This window comes from Bombina bombina, chromosome 4 (assembly GCF_027579735.1).
Source record: "Bombina bombina isolate aBomBom1 chromosome 4, aBomBom1.pri, whole genome shotgun sequence".
NCBI classification, from domain to species: Eukaryota; Metazoa; Chordata; class Amphibia; order Anura; family Bombinatoridae; genus Bombina; species Bombina bombina.
Window position 1 is genome coordinate 719,166,574 of NC_069502.1, and position 23,766 is coordinate 719,190,339.

The window sequence follows — 23,766 nt, forward strand, 5'->3', positions numbered from 1 at the left end:
TTGTTCCCATATGCTTTTATACACAGGCCTCTGCATTGTTTGAACTATTCATCTTTCCACTTCTTGCCTAGGGGTTCAGTAGGTGTGAGAGGTCTTCTTTATTATTAAGGCCTCTTGGATATAAGCAATCCATTAGGAATATCCATTTGGATTCATTAGTTAGGAGCAGTTTCTCAAAGTTACCGCCCCTCCAGTTTTTTATAACCTTTTGTATGTCCAACATACTGGAGTCTACTTACTACAATGTCCGTGCGGACTCCAGTATGTTGGACAAACATCCAGAGTTCTCAGAGACAGAATTCGAGAACATCTGTTGATGATCAAAAAATTGAACATGGACACACCGCTTTACCAACACTTCACAACCAAACATCATGGAAACATCAAAGCATTGAAATACATAGGAATACAAAAGGTTATAAAAAACTGGAGGGGCGGTAACTTTGAGAAACTGCTCCTAACTAATGAATCCAAATGGATATTCCTAATGGATTGCTTATATCCAAGAGGCCTTAATAATAAAGAAGACCTCTCACACCTACTGAACCCCTAGGCAAGAAGTGGAAAGATGAATAGTTCAAACAATGCAGAGGCCTGTGTATAAAAGCATATGTGAACAAGGGAACTCTGAAGAGGACCATCTAAATAATTGTGGTCATCTTCTTCTATGGAATATGATATATAGACAATTTGCTCTGCCCCCTGTCTCAATCTCTGAATTTTCAAAATATGATATACATTAATACACTCCTCCCTACACGTTATAGCAAGAGAAACCTTGAAAACATCTGAGATCTAGTTTACACATAAAGTATCCATAAAAAGCTAGAAAGCACCTCTCTCTATACTTCAAAGAAAATTAGACATAGCACGTATTCTCTTTGATCATTGCAGAAAGATGATCTAATACATCTTTAATAATAAATAAAGATCAAGTCCTAACATATGGCCATGATAGGCCAGGAAAGTTTTTGTAAAAGCCAGTTGAAAGATTTGTCCCCTATGACTCCTATACTAGGTCAAAAAAGACTTCTAATATACTACCCCTATGCTAGTAAAGACCTCTCTAATTATTGCAGGAAGATGCTTTAATACTTCTTTAAGAATCAACAGAGATCAAGTTTGAACATATGGCCATGATGGGCCAAGAAAGTTCTGGTTAAAGCCAGTTGAAATAATTGCCCCCTATGACTCCTATACCAGGCCAAGAATGACCTCTAATATACTATCCCTATGCTATTAAAGCCCTCTGAATTATCATTACAGGAATCAAAATACATAGGACACTTAAGTTTCTTGCACTCTATAGATACCCTCATATTTAGGAATCTAGCTATAACCAATTATGGACTATTTGAAGGCTAAATACAATCACAGTTTATAAACAGTTAACATGAACTTTTTTTCTAAGCCATTATAAGCTAACTCACCGACTAATATTATCGAATATACAAAAATAATTATACCTATGAATATCAATATTTAGATATTGATCTAGGTAATTGATGAATATATCATCAAGTTTAAGGTCTCACGTTTTGTCAGTAGACAAGTAAACATCAAGTACCAATCTTCTCTTAAGCTATTCTAAACCGACCGGTCAAATGATATTATCTAGAAATATTTTTAAAGAATGTACCTCTTAATACTAAGTGTTAGATTACACTATTATCGGCAGATGACTGAGTAACAATGGAGACGACTGAGTAACAATGGAGACGAAATTGCAGGTAGATCTCTTGAAATAAAACCAATGTATATGTTTGTAAATATAGACATTTTAAGAATAATACTAAGATGTGTTTTTCAAATATAATAGGGAGACATTCAATGATGATCAGACAGCTCTTAAGCGAATCTGCCTCTCTGTGCTAATTAAAACTAGCCTCTGAATAAAAGACTCTGAACCAATAAGAAGATTATCTCCCTACACACCCCTTTCTCTCCTTCCATTCATTATACCTGTTGGGCTATTGAACTATATGCTCACGAGCTCCTGATTGAAAGAATTTAAACCAATAAGGAGATGACTCCGTTACACACCTCCCTTCCTTCCATTCGCTATATAAGTATAGATGATTAAGATATATGCCTACTAATGAAAGGATTAACAGTGGTTATAAAACACAGTGGTTATAAAATGCTCTTTTAAGATAAGATCATTTTTTAAAGGTATTCAATAGTCTGAATAAATACATAACGGCACCAATAGGATCACACTGTTTAGACACACCCTCCCATCTACGACAATATGAATTAGTATATGCACGACACTGCACTTATTGGAATAATATTGGATATACAATGAGAATATTGGACATGCAAGACACTGCACTTACTGGGATAATATTGGATATACAGTGAGAATATTGAACATGCTCCCCTCTCTATACACTGAAAGTATCCGATACACGTTAAGAAATTGCGAGTACTGAGATCGTAGTGACAAAACAGCTATATGAATGTCAATTTGGCAAATATGAAAATATACCACTGAAAGAGAATATACTACGGAAAGATAATCTTTAATATGTTTTGATATATGAACACAAACCTTTAGGAAAAGATAGTCTGTAATACGTCTTAACACATAAACACAATTCGCCCCAGCTTAGAGACTTTTAGGAATATTGAAATCGTAAACCCAGAAAATCTGAACGATGTTTATAAAAGGCCAAGCAAACAGTATAAAAAGGCGGGGTCTGAGTAGTACACTTGTAACAGATATATCTAGTAATGCCCTCCATCTGAAGAAATTATGAATTAGACCGGAAGTAGGTTAACTGAGGAATCCGGAAGTAGTTTGGAAACGGGCATTCCGGTTTCATTTATAAGAATTTCGTGACAATAATTTGTATTATGAGCCAGTATTAGGCTAATTGGAATCACTGTGAGAATTAAAGGAAAATACTCCTACATCAAAACTAATTGAAAAGTAAACAGTTTATTGAATGTAAACAAGCTCACTGAATGCAAAAAAACGGAAGTACTAAGCAACTACTTCCGGTCCACATTTTCACATACAGATAAAAGGCGATTTGTAAACAAACAATACCAGTCTTGATAAAGGTCTAGAATAGACCGAAACGCGTTGACTGGTTAGTTCTATTTTAATTGTTATTTGATTAAGAAAACTATCTGCACTATTGTGTTTTTACTATTTTAGGTACCGTCGAAACCGGAGAAGACCAGGACTTTCGCTTTTTAAATTCTCTCCTGCTTCGGCTGCAGGATCATTGCAGGAACGCTATCATTTACAAAGGATTTTAGGATTACCTTTATGTCTGTTGGATTGACTGTTCACGTATATCTCTTTTTTTTCACAGTGGCCACTGTTTTTTGATTCTAACCGTTTGCTTCTAATTTATGAAATCTGACTTTTGAATCTGGTTTTGAATATTGTTATGGTCTTTCACCGTTGATTAACTCACAGTGTTAATCTGGATGTTTTGTATTTTGTTTTTGCTATTTCACGCTGTTTGATTTATCACAATTTATTTTCTGTTTGGCTACGATTTTTTGAAGTTTAAGTTTATATCTTGTTCAAGCACTAGTTGCGACACTCACGGACTATCACCCAGCTATTACACTATTGGACACTACTTATCCACTTATTGTACACACTAGGTTTGTGCCAGACCCACACACAAGCTAGATCTAACTGTATTGTGAGGTCGTATATCCTTAACGACACACATTGTAGCTTACACACGCAGGCTTGTGCCTGGTCCATACACAAGCTAGATTCAACTGCACTGTGAGGTCGTATATCTCTAACGACACACATTGTAGCTTACACACGCAGCTGTAACCAGCAGATTAATTTTACCCTTACTTTGGGTTATTTCTTCTATCTTAATTAACATCTAAGTATTTGCACACACAGGCTGTCCAATCTTTTAGATATAATTTAGGACACCGATGTGTCCCACCTTCACTAGATCTTAGTCAAAGTGTTTACCTTATTCCAATTCTTTTGGAGTATTGTGTACTGGGAAACCAGGTATTTTTAGTGTTCTCTTACTAGCCATTGATCAAGGCTAGTTTTTTAAATTGTGTTTTTAAATTGTGCTCTTAACTGAGTTTTTATTTTGTATTGTCTGTTAGTTGTTTATCATCTGTAAACCATATATTTGTATGAATAAAATGCATTTTCATGCTAAATTGTGATTTTAGCAATTACTAGCTCAGACCCAGCCTTTTGTGGCGCTTTGGCACCCCCCTCATATCATTATCTGTATATACAGACTCCCAAGAGCTTTTCAAATACCTCATACCATTCTGAGGTTATTGAGTGTAAGCAGGCATTTTAATAGTGTGTTTTTCTATGTGAATAAAGTGTACCATATTTTTAAACAGTATAACACTATTTGCGGCTTCTTTCTTTATATATTCGTTTTTGGAGAGATTCACCATACTCTGAGAAGGAATTGAACCGAAGGTTCAGATGGAACACTGACAGTTGTCAGTCCTTTGAAGAATCCATCATACTTTAAGAGGAAAGCAGATCTCCATACGAGTTGATTTTTGCTGTGCAAATACCATACCTCATAAGATTGAGGTTCCATTCTGTAAGTTTGAATTTCTGCCATATTCACTTAAAAATGAATATCAATATACTGCCTTTACAAACTTGAAAACAACAGTATATGGGTCTTTTGCATTTCTGTTAACATCTGTTATATTATGAATTTCCATCTTTAAGAGCACATTAGGTCCTGATTTATATATCCATTATTATAAATATGTATATAGTACTAATAAGAATCTACACTACAGAACCAGCACTATTATATCCCTTTTGTGTCCTCTTTTTATCTAATATATATATATATGAACAGTGCGCCTTAATACCACTCTTTCTACCAATTGTTCTCTCTGCAAAATGAAATAGGACAGTGCAGGGTGGGGACCCTACAATTGCCCTCATTTCAGGTATAAGGGCAGCCAGTTCATCCATCCACACTATAAATTATATATCTCTCGGGGGGGACACCTAGCGCTGAATCATCCTTTTCTCTTTTAACACATACATATATATATATATATATATATATATATATAAAACCTGGCACTCGCCAGCAGATACTCAGTAATGTTTAAAAGCATGAAAGTATGCATTTTGTGGGTGCTGGTTTAGGGTCCCAGGAAGGGGGAGGCTTTGACATGGTCCTGGGCTTAATCCTTTGGTGCCAAATGTAACTGACTTCCCCCAGTTTTGCTTTTAAACATTACTGAGTATCTGCTTGCGAGTGCCAGGTTTTCTGTGTGTTGTGTTTATAATGTTTGTAATGCTTCCCTGCGGGCCTGTCACCCAGGCTGTTCAGGGGTTAACTGCCTGGGTTGCTGGGAACTGTGCAGCTGTCTGTGGAGTTAACAGTGGCTTAGGATGAGTACCCAGTCCAGTCTGTGAGTGCGGTCCATTCCTGTGTTTTATATATATAAAAGTGTATATATATATATATATATATATATATACAGTATCTCACATAAGTTAGTACACCCCTTACATTTTTGAAAATATTTTATTATATCTTTTCATGTGACAACACTGAAGAAATGACACTTTGCTACAATGTAAAGTAGTGAGTGTACAACCTGTATAACAGTGTAAAGTTGCTGTCCCTTTAAAATAATTCAACACCCAGCCTTTAATGTCTAAACCATTGGCAACAAAAGTGAGTACACCCCTAAGTGGAAATGTCCAAATTGGGCCCAATTAGCCATTTTCCCTCCCCGGTGTCATGTGACTCGTTAGTGTTACAAGGTTTCAGGTGTGATTGGGGAGCAGGTGTGTTATATTTGGTGTTATCGCTCTCACACACTCTCACTGGAAGTTCAACATGGCACCTCATGGCAAAGAACTTTCTGAGGATCTGAAAAAAAGAATTGTTGCTCTACATAAAGATGGTCTAGGCTATAAGAAGATTGCCAAGACCCTGAAACTGAGCTACAGCGGTTTCACAGGACAGGTTCCACACAGAACAGGCCTCGCCATGGTCGACCAAAGAAGTTGAGTGCACATGCTCAGTGTCATATCCAGAGGTTGTCTTTGGGAAATAAACATATGAGTGCTGCCAGCATTGCTGCAGAGGTTGAAGGGGTGGGGGGTAAGCCTGTCAGTGCTCAGACTATACGCCGCACACTGCATGAAATTGGTCTGCATGGCTGTCGTCCCAGAAGGAAGCCTCTTCTAAAGATGATGCACAAGAAAGCCCACAAACAGTTTGCTAAAGACAAGCAGATTAAGGACATGGCTTACTGGAACCATGTTGAGTGGTCCAATGAGACCAAGATAAACTTATTTGGTTCAGATGGTGTCAAGCATGTGTGGCGACAATCAGGTGAGGAGTGCAAAGACATGTGTGTCTTGCCTACAGTCAAGCATGGGGGTGGGAGTGTCATGGTCTGGGCCTGCATGAGTGCTGCCGGCACTGGGGATCTACAGAGGGAACCATGAATGCCTACATGTACTGTGACATACTGAAGCAGAGCATGATCCCCTCCCTTCGGAGACTAGGCCGCAGGGTAGTATTCCAACATGATAACAACCCCAAACACACCTCCAAGATGACTAATGCCCTGCTAAAGAAGCTGAGGGTAAAGGTGATGGACTAGCCAAGCATGTCTCCAGCCCTAAACCCTATTGAGCATCTGTGGGGCATCCTCAAATTGAATGTGGGGGAGCGCAAGGTCTCTAACATCCACCAGCTCTGTGATGTCATCATGGAGAAGTGGAAGAGGACTCCAGTGGCAACCTGTGAAGGTCTGGTGAACTCCATGCCCAAGAGGGTTAAGACAGTGCTGAAAATAATGGTGGCTACACAAAATATTGACATTAGACATTTCCACTTAGGAGTGTACTCACTTTTGTTGCCAATGGTTTAGACATTAATGGTTTAGACATTAATGGCTGTGTGTTGAGTTATTTTGACGGGACAGCAAATTTACATTGTTATACTGGCTGTACAGTCACTACTTTACATTGTAGCACAGTGTCATTTCTTCATTGTTGTCACATAAAAAGATATAATAACATATTTACAAAAATGTGAGGGGTGTACTCACTTTTGTGAGATACTGTATATATATATATATATATATATATATAGATAGGGTTGCACCAATACCATTTTTTTAAGACCGAGTACAAGTACCGATAGTTTTTTCAAATACTCACCGATACCAATTACCGATACTTTTTTAATGTCATGACAGTTTACCAAGCACAATACAGATTTAAGATCGCTTCTTTATAATTATGAACTGTATCTCAAAAGACATTTTGAAATAATAAAACAGTTTTATGTGTTTGTTGTCACAAAGTTCATAGAACATGTTTATAAATAAAATTTTTACAATAACAAATATAAATAATAACAACAATAAATAACAGCTGCAGCAGCTGGGACTGGAAAGCTACAATTTAAAGGGGCGATTACTGGATGCAATTGAGTTGTAGGGTGCCTTTATAACTGATAAATCTGAAACTTGTACTTAATACAAAGTCGTATAATTTAATTCTGAAAATAATATTGGGGAAGGAGTATCCCAGTAATCCCCTTTGAGAAAAATGGGGCACTTGTATTCTGCTGACTCAACAGAAAATAGGGCTGGTCTTCATATTTTTCCAGGGCTGCTTTTTATTCCCAGTCCAGCCGTGGCTAAGGGTGTTCCTCAGAGTACAGTATATTTTGAGCATAATTGTGCAAGATGAGAGGCTTCCAGCTGTAAAGTAGCAGCTTTTAAAGCACTGCTCTAAAGTAAAATAATACAAATAACAGCAATTTGTATTGGCAGAACAGAAGTGAACAATTTTTAGTTAAGTCTTCACTCCAGCTTAAAATGTAATGGGAACATACAGTTTGAAAAACTCCACAAGATGGCATATGGGTAGGAATTGGAGGTATCGGTTTAATTATTGGTGCATTTGCACGAGTACAAGTACTCATGCAAATACTTGGTATCGACACCGATACCGATACTAGTATCGGTGCAACCCTAATATATATATATATATATATATATATATATATATATATATATATTTTGTGTGTGTATAATAGTTTGTGTGTTTATGCACTCCAAGTGAAAAAAGGGAAAAGCTCTTTATTCAGCTCATTACAGCAATGTATCTTTCCAGAATAGGTGGCAACCCTAGAACTGATAAAGGTAATAAACGGTGTTTTATTTTTATTTATTTTATTATGAAACAGTGTTTAGTGCCTCATTGTAAAAGTGGCCCGCACCTACAGTAGTTGCCAAACCAAAACATTGCGCAACAAGGTTGCCCAGTTATATAATTTGAAACTAGGTAGGCCAAGTCCTCCACTTAAATAAGGGGCATGTAATTTATTGAAAGCTATTCTCACTTTATTCCCTTTCCATAGGAATTTCCATGTTGTGTAGTTCTAGGGCCTTAAGTCCCCTCTAGTTTGGAGCATTAGGAGAGGATATAATAAATTAGGCAGGAGAACCATCCACCCTACCAGCTAAATAAAGGGTGCCAGAAGGTGGTGCCAGCTTTCCATTAGTGCAGATATTTCTGTGCATTGTTTAGAGATGTTTAAATTATATATTAGATTAGGGTTATTGGATAAATGAATACCCAAATATGTTAGTGATTAACTTTAAATGGAAAGTTATATATATTCTTCTTGGATTTATGGAGCCATAAAATCTCACACTATAGCCTGATACATTTCTAAAATCCCTGATCAATATGTTTTGGGATGTATAAAGTGGGATGTTCTACAAATAGCAGTATATCATCTGCATATAAATCGAGCTGTAATATTGCTCCTTTCAAATTTATTCCAGCAAATGAGAGGTGTAGTTTTATTGCTAAAGGCTCTAAAACTAAGTAAAAAAGGAGGGGTGACAATGGACAGTTAATAAAGATATAAGCCATTGATGTAAGATAAATATTACGGATAAGGGAAATAAATGGACCATTAAAGCCAAAACGTCTAATGGTCTCAAATAGATGATTTCACTTAACCCTGTCAAAGGCCTTCTCTGCATCCAAGGATAGCAGGAAGGCCTCTGATAGTGCTCCCTCCTTATTCTCTACTGAGCGTGACCAAAAATGGGAAACTGTATGCAGAACTCTTCAAAAGTTCATTACTGATGTCCTTCCATACATAAAACCCCTCTGGTCCGGGTGTATAAGCCCAGTAAGAATTATTTTTAATCATTCATTAAAATGTTGTAGTCAGAGTTAAGCAACGAAATAGGTCTATAAGACTCCGGTAAGTCTTGTTGTTTTACAGCTTTTAAATGAGAGAGAAATGCGCACTAGTAAAAGTCTGTGCTGGAGATATACCCCTTGAAAATATCCATTGAGCAATCTCACAAGTATGGGAGTGATCTGAGGTTTGAGTATCTTATAAAACTCAATGGGTAGGACATCTGGCCCGGTTGCCTTACCATTTGCCAATGAGCAAATAGTTTTTTCAATTTCCTCCATCGTGATTGGAGCATTTAAGCGTTCCATCTGCTCTTGTGATATCTGTGGCAGTGTTAAATTCTTCCAGAAATTATGTAATGATGCTGGTAAGGCAGTTTTTTGACTGGTATATAAATCCGAAAAATAATTTGCAAATGCCTTTGCAATAGCAGTTGGTGTCCTTTGTGTAATACCACTATTTCTAATAGCTGCTATATGTTTACGGGATGATCGCATCTTAACAAAGGAATCAAGTAGCTTAACTGATCTATTCCTTAATCAATATTATCAGCTATCAACTTTCAATTGTGAATAAGATGCTTGATATACCAGATAGGCATCTAGTTCTTCATTACTTATCAGATAAGCATCTTGCGTTGATGCTGAAGGTGTTACACAGTAGGTATTATAATTTGCAGATAGTTTTTCCTGCAGCATTTGAAACTCCTGTAGAGATTTCCTACGTAAATTAGTGTCATATGATATTATATTACCGGAGAGTACTACTTTAGCTGTTTCCCAAATTAATTCTGAGCTATCTACATGTATCTTGTTATCTGTTAAATAATGATTCCATGAATGTATCAGATGTTTTTGAAAGTTCTCTGAGGAATATATATAATAGGGAAAGTGCAAGGTATTTCTATTTCTGAAGGGTAAAATTATCTAAAAAAGAAAATTCTACTGGAGCATGATCCAAAATTATTACGTCATGAATTTTATCCCCACTAACTCTGGGGATGAGTGAGTTAGAAAGTAAGAATAGATCTATTCTGGAAAGGGTGGGGGTTACTTTAGAAGCGCAGGTATAATCCCTACCATCTAGGTTACGTAATCTCCATATATCTACTAACTTAAACTTTCCATAATTGCAATGTTGGCTATTCGACTTAAAACACTCCTTCAATCGCAGTCTATCACAAATAGGATCAGGGGCTAAATTAAAGTCCCCTCCTAGAATCAAATCCATACCCTGGAACGGGGCCAGGGCCTGGATTAAACCTGTCCAAAATCCACTTGTTTTTTCATTAGGAGCACATATGTTGCAAAGTAACCACACCTTATCCCCTATACTGACTTGTACTATCAAAAATCTGCCTTCAGGATCATTAATAGACTTGACCACATCAACTGCATGCTGTTTGCCAAAAAGTATTGCAATTCCCCTCTTTGTGCTAGTTTAGGAGACAAATACTACTGACCACACCCAATCTCTCCGTAATTCTTCATGTTCTTGATCAGAGAGATGTGTCTCTTGTAGAAATGCTACATCTGTTTTCAGCCTTCTTAAATGTGTAAGTATCGTCTGACATTTAGTGGGGGAATTAAAACTCCCCACATTCCATGATATAAATTTAAGTGTCATATTGTTCTATATAAAAGAAGTCCCAAAACACCTACTCCTAGCATAACAATGAATACCGAGTAAAAGAAAGAGAGAGGGGAAGAGAGGAGGGAAAGAAGAAAAAAAAAATAATTAAAAAATAAATACATTCAATATTAACAATTCTCAATGTGTAAAAGTCCCCAAATTGTGCAAATACAAAAAGTGACAACAAACATTCTGTGGTTTTAAACCAATATCATCTATAAATTAACAATTCTCAATGTGTAAAAGTCCCCAAATTGTGCAAATACAAAAAGCGACAACAAACATTCTGTGGTTTTAAACCAATATCATCTATAAGTCCATCCCAATCTTTTATCCTAAATGAGCATTTAGAATATACCTTATTTCTCCACATTTCATGTGGCAGTTTTTTCCATTTGAGTATTTTTGCAAGCTAAAGTTTTTTCTAAATGTTCTCAGTCTGCTGAATATAAAAACAAGGTATTATATGCATGGATAGTTCACAGAAAATACACTAAAATGGATGAGTAAGTGTAATAAGTGTAAATTACTAAAATCTGTTTCAGCACAGGTATGTGTAATACCTCAACAGGGTTAAGAAAATCCCTTGAAAATAGTATAAAAATAGATTGGCTGGTGCGAAAAATGCATTAAGTTATTTCCACCATTAAGGTTCATTTATCAGTATGACTATAATTTATTATATTATTTATAAGTTCCTGATCACTGTATACTGAAGCAGAGGTGCACAATGACACTGATTGATGAAAAATAAAAAATGAGAAATGTTAAACAGACATTGTATCTTCTTCTAGTATTTTACTGACGTTCTATATCAGTTTGGACATTTTTCGTCAAGACACTGTATATTTATTTCTGAAATTCATTTTTAAATGACTATGACCCCACTTCTGTAATATAAGTAATATAATTAAATACTGTATTCAACTAAGACATACATATCAGCATTTGTAACTGTTAATCTGGAAGAAGATATATAGAGGTGAACGTAAACATAAGTGAGGATGGATTGGATAAAACATGATGGGGCAAAATTATGGTGAATAGTACAAAGTATGTTGCTTGGTGGACTTTCCTGTTTAAGGAAACGGACTGTGTCATTAGGGTTAAAAAGAGCAGAGCTTAGACAGAATAATGGGAATAAGTTGCCACAGTGATTTATATAGACATCTGTCTATTTGCAAGGCAAGACCAAGCTTCATATTTGGCAGAGCCTCGCACAATGTGGTATGTATGCCAAGAAGTAAGTATAGGCAATATTTCACCACGTCTGTGAAAAGTGCATTGTCAAGTCTAATTGGACTGTGCTGATCTTTCAACTGATTGTGCAAGTGTTGCTGATCAATTTTATTAATGGCTACAAAATCACAACAACAGCCAGTAAATGATTTATTAGAATAATAAAATGAGTGGAAGTGAAGTTGTGTGATGCTGTATGCAGGAGGTAAAGTTCTAATAATTTACTCAATGTTGCGCAAAGATTTCTTAACATGAACATTCCTTAAGTTAATAAAGTTGAAAGTTGATGGACCATGGGAGTAAAATAATTGTTTTTTTAATGCACAAGGGTTTTAAGCCATCATCTTATAGACCAGTTTTCATTTGCAAAACATCATCGGACATGCTAAAGATAAAAAATACTGAGTTTAAATTAGGCAGCCTTTATATTTGGTGAAAACCTGTGTGTTAACTTGCTGATTTCCTGAATTATACTTTTGATGTCTGCTGTTCCATTTCTAGAAGCTACAAGGGAAGAGTGATTAAAGGGAAATACAAGTATAAAATCACCAACACGAGCAGGAGGTCTTTTGTCTAGATCTGAAATAAAATATAATGGGAAGAAAGAACGTTTAATTGTTTTCAAATGTGGAATCTGAAATGAGCTATTTGTAACCACCTTAGTTCTTTTGGAATTCAATGTTTGATGGGATTTGGAAAAACTTGTCAGTCTCTCTGGCATATTCATTCTTTCTCTTAACCTTGAAGTGAGGGTTTTACGAGGAAAAGATCCTGCTATTTTATGTTCATCCCTGCTTGTTTTGTTTCCTTCCTCATGAAGAGGTAGGAAAGAAGTTTCTCCAGAGTGATTTCTCCTGAATATCTCCTTTCCTTCATTCTCAACATCTTTAGTTTCCTTGTCACCATCTACGTGATGATAATCATCTGTCAAATTAACATGGGGAATTTTAAAGTTAGCATGCTGACTAAAGGTTTGTTCCTGATTTTCTCTTGAATGCTCGCTTTTCAAAGAATGGCAGGTTTTTAGAGGTCTTTGAGAATTAACATTATTGTCACACCTCCAGGGTGTTTGGGGACGTGGGACTTGTGTAGAATGTACTGCCTTGTCAACCTTTTTAGAAGTGCTGCTGTCATTTATGCCATCGGATGTCTTAAAATTTAGTAGTTCAATGATATCATGTATAAGACTTTTTTTTACTATGACATCATGAGAGCAATCTATTGACAGAGCCGGGCTGTAATTGACTTCCAAAAGCCATGGCTTTAGAGTATCATCTATAAGAATATCAAAACCAAATAGCTCAAAACAATTAGGAGATGAAGGCACAGATGGTGCAATAGCCAGTAGGGTCATGTTGACTATATTGTAGATTCTTTGCCAAAGTAATGCGTCATCAACTTCTAGATTACGAAGATAAGATCGGAACTGGCTAAGTGTCCATTTACATCCACTACCAATCCTCTCTTTATCTGTAGCGTATGATGAACTGTATTTGTTAATGCTGGTATTGGTTAAGTGGACATATACATTGTCAAGTGAACTTAGGTTGAACTTTTCAGTTGCAAACCTAACCAAACCTTCCTGATAAACGTAAACTGTTAATGGGCAGAAGCTTGTTACGCAAACATAAATACGCAGGTCAAATTTGTAACCTGAAATTAGCAAAGGGTTAGTGATATACTTCTGAACAATTACAGTACAGTCATATCTCAAGTCTTTGATATCATGGAAAATGAATATACCTCGACCTCTTGACAAGTCAACTGGTTTGCAGATCCAGTAACTTAACTTTTTTTCTTGTCTTTCCTTGGTATATTCAGCAACAAATTTTGTGTAGTCATTTGGCAAAATAAAGGATACTGGGCTGAACTCATAGTATGATGCACCATAAATTCCTTTCATACGTTTCAAATGTCTTGCTAAACAGTCTTTCTTTGTCATCTGTGATGTACTTGGATGATGATTGAGTCTTTGCCATGGCTTAACTTTGTCATGATCAGATGCTCGGAAGGAGGATGATCTCCAGTGCAAGTTCCATTCTGTTTCGTCTTGATAATATTCATTGTATTCCTTCCATCCACGTTCCAACAAGACCTCTTGTACTACTCTGGGTGCACTCTCATGTAGACGGAACACAAGAGGACTTGAAAATGTTTCTTCATCATCTCCTTCTGCCATGGCAGAGCCTTTGTATCTGCAAAAAAGCAAAATAATAAAATGATGTGTCAGTAATTCATGTTGCAGATAGCATTGATACAAATAAAATGTCCTGATGATTAACCAGGTTCATAAAATGAATATTAAATGCTCAGATTATTAGTATTATTATTTTTATCATTTATTTGTATAGTGCCGCCAAATTCCATAGCGCTGGGTACAGTGATAGGGGTATACAATGACAAGGATTTGTGATAAAATACAAAACATAAGAAAACTAAATAAATCTAGTACAGGAGGAAGAGGGCCCTGCTCCGGAGAGCTCACAGTCTACAGGTTTAGGGTGCAGATACATAAGGTTGGGTTAGCTTGTCACATCAGTTGTAGTTGCAGCAGTGAGTCAGGCAGTTCATGTATTAGTTTGGTTTGGATGAGAGATGGAGGAGAGATAGTAAGCCTCTCTGAATAGGTGAGTTTTCAAGGAGAGTCTGAAGCTATACAAGGTTGGAGACAGTCTTATGGAGCAGGGTAGAGAGTTCCAGAGGACAGGAGCAGCACGTGCAAAGTTTTAGAGATGAGATTGGGACATAGAGATAACAGGAGTGGAGAGATGTAGGTCAGAAGATGATTGAAGAGGACGGAATGGGGAATATTTCATGATGAGAGAGGAAATATAGTTGTGAGTTAGACTATTGAGTGCTTTGTAAGTTAGGGTTAATTCTTTAAATTGTATTCTGGTGTGTATGGGGAGCCAGTGTAGAGACTGGCAGAGCGGAGCAGCTGATGTAGATGTAGCTGATGTAGATCAGCGACTTAGGTGGATGAGTCTAGCAGAAGCATTCATAATAGATTGGAGGGAGGAGAGGCAGTGTTTTGGAAGGCCATTTAGAAGTAGATTGCAATAATCAATGCGTGACAAAATGAGGGAATGAATAAGTATTTTTTTAGCTTTTTGAGAAAGGAAGGGATGAATTCTGGAAATGTTGCGTAGGTGTGAATTGCAGGATTTGGTAAGGGCTTGTATATGTGGGTTGAATGTGAGTTCTGAGTCAAGTGTGACCCCAAGACAGTTGACCTGGGGTGAGGTGTCAGATAGGATACAACGCATATTTCTAGATACATTTTTTATAACAATACTAAAATATGATCAGAGCAGATAAATGCATTATGGACCTTACTAATTTAAATAATCTCGAATAAGTACAGCTAATTCTACTTACAAAAGATTGGTATTTCAAATAGAAGAATACCACAGGCAAATTCATAGCTGAAACTGAACCATTAAAATGCATGATTTCTGTGCGGATTATGTTGAAAAAAAAATAGAATTCCTAATCCCCTTTTTGTGAGATTGGAGATGAATGTAGCATAGTTTACAAAGTTTATCTTATTTTGTAACAAGACAATGGAGAAACATATCCTTCATAGTATAGTTAATTCTTCCCACAAATTGGATGGTCATTGTAAAAATGTTTTAAATCTACAATATAACTTGATTTGTTAGTGATAGTTTATAGCAGCAATGTTCAAGATTTTTTATATCAATTCAAATTTGATGATGCATGTAAAAATCATATCTGACCAACCTAACCAGTTTTTTTTAAAACTAGCCAACTTCCTCATTAGGCCAGGAACACAGTTCTTTTTAGGCAGTGAAGGCAACTTCCTAGTTGCACCTGTTTTTGGAGGGGTGCCATTTTGGCTGTTAAGTATAAGAACTGCAGTACATTCATTCTAATCTTATAATTGACTGCCTATATAGCTATATAAGAACCTATAGTAGAGAATCTATAAAATTGTATTAAACAGATTTGTATGATGGCAAATGTCAGTGGTGACATCATTGAGCACAACTGTTGTAAAGTCAGTGAGAGTGTAACGGTGGTCAGCTCACATCTTTACATGTAGAGATTTCTGGAGAACAGCTAGAATTACATAATTGAGAAGATACTTCACAATCTAGTACATCACATGTTTCTTTATTAGGAATATAGTTTTACAATGTTCTTCTTAAATTAATTCACAAGCAGTTATTCAAAACCAGTGACAGCTCTAAGGTGTGCTGAGGAGTGTTAAGCACTTCCAAACGCATGTGTAGCACTATTGTAGAGCTGCAAAGTGCTCCATATATTATGTATGCTGTGTTTTCACCACTTTTTTAGCCCCCCACATATTAAGTTCTAGAACCTTGCTGTCCACAACTAAAGTGTAATATCCTTAAAGTATTGATACTTCATAAAGGGCTAGAATCCGAGTGGCAAGCTAACTGGTGTGTGTGAGCGATATCGTGTTTTTGTCGGCTATTTGCGCCCAGCAAAAAAAATGCATATTTTACGAGTTGAAAGTTAACACGTTTGCTTGAACACAATCACAATTTACGCCATTTGGTTTAGCACGACTTGAGAGCGCTCATAAATACACTTAAAAGTACAGTTAAAATTATATAATCAAAGATATATGGTGTAAGGTGTTAAAAAAAAAAATATATATATATATATATATATATATATATATATATATATATATATATATATATAAATATAGATGTGTGTACATATGTATTTAAGTATTTATGTGTTTTACTGTATATTTACTGTATATATTTAACATTCCAATGTTCTTCACTTACAGGATAATGTACTTTTTATTGTAAATACCTATTGCTATCTCTCTATACATATACCTATATATCTATTTCTATAGATATATAAGTATAGATATCTATTTTACATTAACATTATCACACATATATAGAAATATATAATTCATTTTTTAATTTTTTTTTTAATTTCTATGTGAAAAATATAGGAATGTAAAATATGCATAACGCGCATTGGGTTTCACGCTTTAGGGCTAACATGGTCAGCTTAGCGCACATGAAGAATTGCTAACTTCAGTGTGTGTTCTTGAAATATTGAATATAAAATATTAAAAATTAGTAATAAAATTATTAAAAAAAAATATACATACTGTAAAAAATAAGATATATTCTATGAATTATTTAGACTTTTTTACAGTATGTATAATATTTTTTTATAATTTTTATTAATATATTTTAAAAATATATTTTTAATATCACACATCAAAGTTAGCAATTCTTCATGTATGCTAACCTGGCCGCATTAAACCTAAATCGTGAAACCCAATACATTACACATATTTTCTATTCCTATGTTCTTCACATAAAAAAATACTTTTATTATTAAATATATATTTCTATATATCGGATAATGTTAATGTAAAACAGATATGTATATACCTATATATATATAGGAATAAATATATATGTATATGTATGTATGTATGTATGTATATATATATATATATATATATATATATATATATATATATATATATATATATATATATATATATAATATGCATTTACAAAAAAAAGTACATTATTCTGTACGTTAAGAACATTGGGATGTAACCTATTCATATCTCCTGTCAGGTAAGCGCCCAAATATAGGTGTAAGTTTTTTTTTTTCAGTTTACGCTCTCCATTGACATCTATGGGAAGAATATGTTAACACGTTTGAGATATTTGGTTAGTGCGCATCGGGTTTCACTTGTGTGCAAACTTTTCACTTTCAACACGTAATATACACATTATCCAACGCATGCAAAAAGGCTCAGTTTAGCGATGTTTACACTCGAGCGGGATCACTAAATAGCGCTTCACTCTAATCTAGCCCAAAGTAAAGGCTGAGGGTGATTTCAACTCACTTAATATTAAAAGGTTTTAAATGCTTCATACTTAGTGTGACTTACAGAGTTAACCAACCCTGCACCAGTCACCAGTTTGTCACAGAAATGGTTAACTGACCCTTTGCACCTTAACACGTTTTTCACAATCTAGCCACTCCAAGGAAAGCCTGTGACTTAGTTTAGTGACTTAGTTTAGTGGGTGCAAGGGCTAATAAAGAATAAAGACTCTCTTGTCGGTACTAGACTAAGAAAAATGTCCAAACTCTCCTTTAATGCCACCCACACTAAACTATCTCTGTTGACACCAGTTTCAGATTATTATATGGAAAATAATAAATTAAAAAACCCAGACAACAGAATAAAAAACGCAAAACACAATTTAGCAAAAATCCATCTAAAAAAATGCAGTACTGCTATTGCAAGTCTCTTCAGTAACGTGGTTCAAATATTAGACAAAGGCAAAAACTTAACAAAGGAACATTTACTATGATCAAAAAGGAGTCACAGTGTATTTATATAAAAAAATAAAGTTAACAAACAATTACACAAAGCAACAATTTTTTAAAGAAAAAAGAGTAAAAACAGAACTTTATACTGTACTAATTTAGTTATCTGGGCCAAGGGAGTTGGCAAGGAGAGATGGTCACTTATGCTGTTTCACGCAGCTTCCCATGTAGAATGACAATTGTTTTCAAGAGATCACAGTTAAATATATTTTTTTTCATGAGGTTAATGTTTTGACCAGGCCCTTTACAGAGTGGGCAAAGAAAGTTCTGCAACCCTTGGCTGAAATTATGGAACAATTTATGATTTTTTGTTATCTATATCCAGTACATACACCCATATAAGCAATCCCCCTGTGACATCATGAGGAATATTTCAATACTAGCGAGCCAATGTATTTTTGTTATCAAAAGTCACATTGTTTTGCAGTTTATTATCATATAATCTCTGCTGAAGTCAATCAGGACAGATATGTCAGGGTGAAGAGTTTTAAGGTACATAAATCTAAAATGTTGTTCATGGTTCAGCTATAGCATTCATTTGACTTTTATTAAATAATGTACTTTGTTCTTTTGATAGCCTTTGTTGAAGAGCATACTTAAGTAGGATTCGAAGGAGTAATGCACTACTGGGAGCTAGCTGCTGATTGCTGTCGGCACATATATGCCTTCTGTCATTGCTCACCCAACATATTAAGCAAGCTCCCAGTAATGCACTGCTACTCCTTCAAAAAAAAAGAGGAAAGAGGGACAAAAATAATTAAAGTATATTGCAAAACCATTTTAGTACACATAATTAAAAATATTATATTACAATCTCAAAGTGCTTTGTTTAGTATCCATTTAACTTTGTGTTTAACAGCTTTGTTGGAGTAAAAGGGATATGAAACCTAAGTTTTTTCTTTCATGATTCAGATAGAGCATGCCATTTTAAGCAACTTTCTAATTTACTCCTATTTATCATTTTTTTCTTAATTCTCTTGGTATCATTTGTTGAAGGAGCAGCAATGCACTACTAGTTGCTAATTGAACACATGAATGAGCCAATGACAATAGGTATATATATGCAGCCACCAATCAGCCGCTAGAACCTAGGTTCTTAGCTGCTTCTGAACTTTCCTAGATAAACCTTTCAGCAAAGGATAGATAACAAGAGAAGGAAGCAAATTAAATAATAGAAGTAAATTGGAAAGTTGTTTAAAATTGTATTCTGTATCTGAATCATGAAACATCATTTTTGGGTTTCATGTCCCTTTAAACACAATTACAAGCAAGCACTTGTACTACAACAATAATATACGCCAATGCAGTAGCACATTGTATAATAGTATGATGTATATTCAATTGTTTTTTGTTTCTCTTTCTATGCCTGATATTCAAAATCTTGCCCGCATGCAGAGAAATGACACAATGTCTTTGGGATTTTCTTTAAACCTTGTATTGTAATGTAGGAGTCTTTGTGTCACATAAAGCATTGTTTCTCAACTTCGGTCCTCAAGTACCCCCAACAGGCCAGGTTTACATTATAGCTGAACAAGTGCACAGGTGAAATAATCAGCGGATGGGTAAAAGCAGGTTAGTAACCATGGTATTACTGATCAGCTGATTATTTAACCTGTGCTCTAGTTCAGGTATAATGAAGACTTGGCCTGTTGGAGGTACTTGAGGACCGCGGTTGAGAAACACTGACATAAAGCAGTGTTTCTCAACCGTGGTCCTCAAGTACCCCCAACAGGTCAGGTTTTCATTATAACTGAACTAGAGCACAGGTGAAATAATCAGCTGATGGGTGAGAGCAGGTTACTAACCATGGTGTTAATAATTAGCTGATTACTTAACCTGTGCACTAGTTCAGCTATAATGAAGACCTGGCCTGTTGGCGGTCACGGTTGAGAAAAACTCACATAAAGAACACTACATAGCAACATAAACATTTCTCAAGATAAAAATTTGTGTTTCTAAATTGTTTTAAGGGCCTCCCTGTACTGAGAAGACGTTATAGATCATCTCATCTGAGTGGCGAGGTTTTAAATATCAGGCCCTCTATCTCAGTCTGAGCTTTGTTTTATTAATTATGTAAGTCACTGAACTACGTCTGTTTGGATTTCTGTAAACAAACAAACTCCTAGTGATGAATATGCATTTCTAGAATGAGCAATGTTGACTTTGCAATAAGCATTAAGAGTTGTAAAACAGTAATAAAAAAAAATAGTGTGAAGGTTTCCTTGATACATTTAAATATCATGACACTGCACCAGCTGAATGTGTCACCTCCTTTATAAAGCTTCCCGTCTGGTCTTGTCTGGTTACGTCAATGCACAAGTCTAAGTGCACATTAATGTTTACCTAACAAGAAAAGTAATACATTCCTGGAAATACAGCCATCCACTTAAGGGGTTAGCAACAAACCAAGGAACTGAATCCTCATGAAAACAAAATAAATAAATACATTAAAAAGTAACAGTAGACTCATGAATAGCACTCATGCCTACAACATTATTAATTTCACCAAAGACACTCTAGGAGAATGTTTAAAAGTTGCTAAAATAGGAATCCCCATAAAATAGAGCAAACAATAACGTAGCATATATATATATATATATATATATATATATATATATATATATATATATATATATATATATATATATATATATATATGTATATATATAAAAGAATAATTCCTGACTGACTGACACATCAACGTACAACTCAAATAGTTTAACCTAGGAATGTAAAATTTGGAAGTTATGTTGTTTTTATGACGTAGGCACCCACTAAGGAATGATTTTTGGAAATTACGTCCCTAAGGGGGTGAAAAAAGGGGGTGAACTTTTTTATGAGGATACCTATATCTCAAAAACCAACAATGCTACAGACGTAAAAATTGGTATTTAGGTTCTCCTTGAAAAATAAAGAAACACGTGTTTTAGCATTTCCCCAAAATCCACTTAAGGGGTAAAAAGAGGGGGGCTGATTTATCAGGATACCTATATCTCAAAAACCGACAATGTTACAGACGTGTATATTGGTATTTAGATTCCTTCAAAAATAAAGAAATATGTGTTTTAACATTTCCCCAAAAAACACTTAAGGGGGGGTCAAAAGAGGGGGGGGGGGACTGATTTATGAGGATACCTATATCTCAAAAAACAAAGATGTTACAGATGTGAAAATTGGTATTTAGATTCTCCTTGAAAAAAAAGAAACACGTGTTTTAACATTTCCCAAAAATCCACTTAAAGGGGGTCAAAAGGGGGGATGATTTATGAGGATACCTATATCTCAAAAAACAAAGATGTTACTGATGTGAAAATTGGTGTTTACATTCTCCTTTAAAAATAAAGAAACACATGTTTTACCATTTGCCAAACATCCACTTAAGGGGGGGTCAAAAGGGGGGGGTGATTTATGAGGATACCTATATCTCAAAAACCAAAGATGTTACAGACATGAAAAATGGTATTTAAATTACGAGAAACACAGAGAATTAACGAAAACTCAAGAAGTTCACGTCAGCGAGTGTGCAACCTGAATGGCACACACGTGAGGGCACATGTCGTTGCAAGTGTTCTGGTTTTTCACAATTTTTTACAAATCCCAAAAGCGGGCAACAGCTAGTATATATATATATATTATTATCAGGTATTTGTAGAGCACCAACAGATTCAGCAGCCCATTTGATCCCCTATAAAAAGTAACATTTATAGGGGATCAAATGGGTAGAGGGCCCTGCCGAGAGTTGCACTGTTGTAGTCGGCTCTTATGCGGGTGATCTACAAACAGCTGGGCTCCTAGGCTTACATGCTAAGGGGTTCAAGGTGATAGCTGTTAAAACTAGGGAAGAGTCTTGTGGAGTGAGGCAGAGAGTTCCACAAGATGGGAGCCAGTCTGGAGAAGTCTTGTAAACAGGAATGTGCAGAGGTAACAAGAGAGGAAGAGAGTAGGAGATTGTGAGCAGAGCAAAGGAGTAGGGAGGGAGAGTATCTGGAGACAAGATCTGAGATGTAGGGGGAAGCAGTGCAGTTGAGGGCTTTGTGTGTCAGATTGAGAATTTTGTGTTTAAGCCTGGAGGCAAGAGGAAGCCAGTGAAGGGATTGGCAGAGAGGTGCAGCAGATGAAGAGCAATGTGTAAGGAATATGAGCCTGGCAGAGGCATTCATTATGGATTTTAAAGGAGCTAGGCGGCAGCTAGGGGGACCAGAAAGGATGGAGTTGCAGTAGTCGAGGTGGGAAAGGATGAGAAAGTGGATTAAAATCTTAGTTGTGTCTTGTGCAAGGAAATGTCTAATTTTAGAGATGTTTTTTAAGGTGGAAGCAGCAGGCTTTAGCCAAGGACTGAATGTGAGGAGTGAAAGAAAGATCTGTGACCCCAAGACATCGAGCATGTGGGGTAGGGGTAATGATGGAGTTATCAACGGTTATAGAGAAGTTGGGGGTGGAGATTTTTGAAGTAGGGGGCAAAATAAGGAGCTCAGTTTTGGAGAGATTTAGCTTAAGGTAGTGAGAGTACATCCAAGATGTGATATGAGAAAGACAGTTAGTGACACGGGTTTGCAAGGAAGAAGATAGGTCTGGTGCAGAGAGGTAGATTTGGGTGTCATCGGCATTCAAATGGTATTAAAACCCATGGGACTTTATTAAGGAACCTAATGATGACGTGTAGATTGAGAAGAGAAGGGGATCGAGGACAGAGCCTTGTGGTACCCCAACAGAAAGTGGTAACGGGGCACAGGATGCCCCAGAGAAGGCTACACTAAAGGTATGGTTAGACAGATAGGAAGAGAACCACGAGAAAGCTGTGCCACAAATGGCGAAGGATTGGAGGGTTTGGAGCAAAAGAGGGTGATTGACCACATCAAAGGCTGCAGACAGATCAAGGAGGATAAGCAGAGAGAAGTTGCCTTTGGATTTTGCTGTAATAGGTCGTTGGTAACCTTAACAATTGCTGTCTCTGTGGAGTGGTGGGGGCAAAATCCAGATTGCAGCGGGTCAAGGAGGGAGTTTAGTGTAAGGAAATGGGATAGACGTACATATACTAGCTTTTCGAGAAGCTTTGAGACAAGATGGAGTAGGGAAAAAGGGCTGTAGTTGGATGGGGAGGTTGGATCGAGAGAAGGTTTTTTGAGGATAGGTGTTACCAGTGCATGTTTAAGAGATGAGGGAAATATACCAGTGCTGAGGGAGAGGTTGAAGATGTGTGTGAGTATAGGGGTAAGGGTAGAAGAGAGGGAGGGGAGTAGCTCTGAGGGGATGGGTCGAGGGGACAGGTAGTGAGGTGAGAGGATAGTATAAGGGCAGTGTGTGTGTATATATATATATATATATATATATA

General features: G+C 36.1%; 1 protein-coding gene across 1 annotated transcript; it reads right to left on the reverse strand.

Annotated features, from left to right (window-relative positions):
* Nucleotides 1–12,364: 12,364 nt before the first annotated feature.
* Nucleotides 12,365–14,238, reverse strand: TTLL2 (tubulin tyrosine ligase like 2). The gene has a single exon (XM_053709162.1). The coding sequence runs from the start codon at nt 14,236–14,238 to the stop codon at nt 12,472–12,474; it is 1,767 nt and encodes a 588-aa protein (XP_053565137.1). The 3' UTR covers nt 12,365–12,471.
* Nucleotides 14,239–23,766: the final 9,528 nt, after the last annotated feature.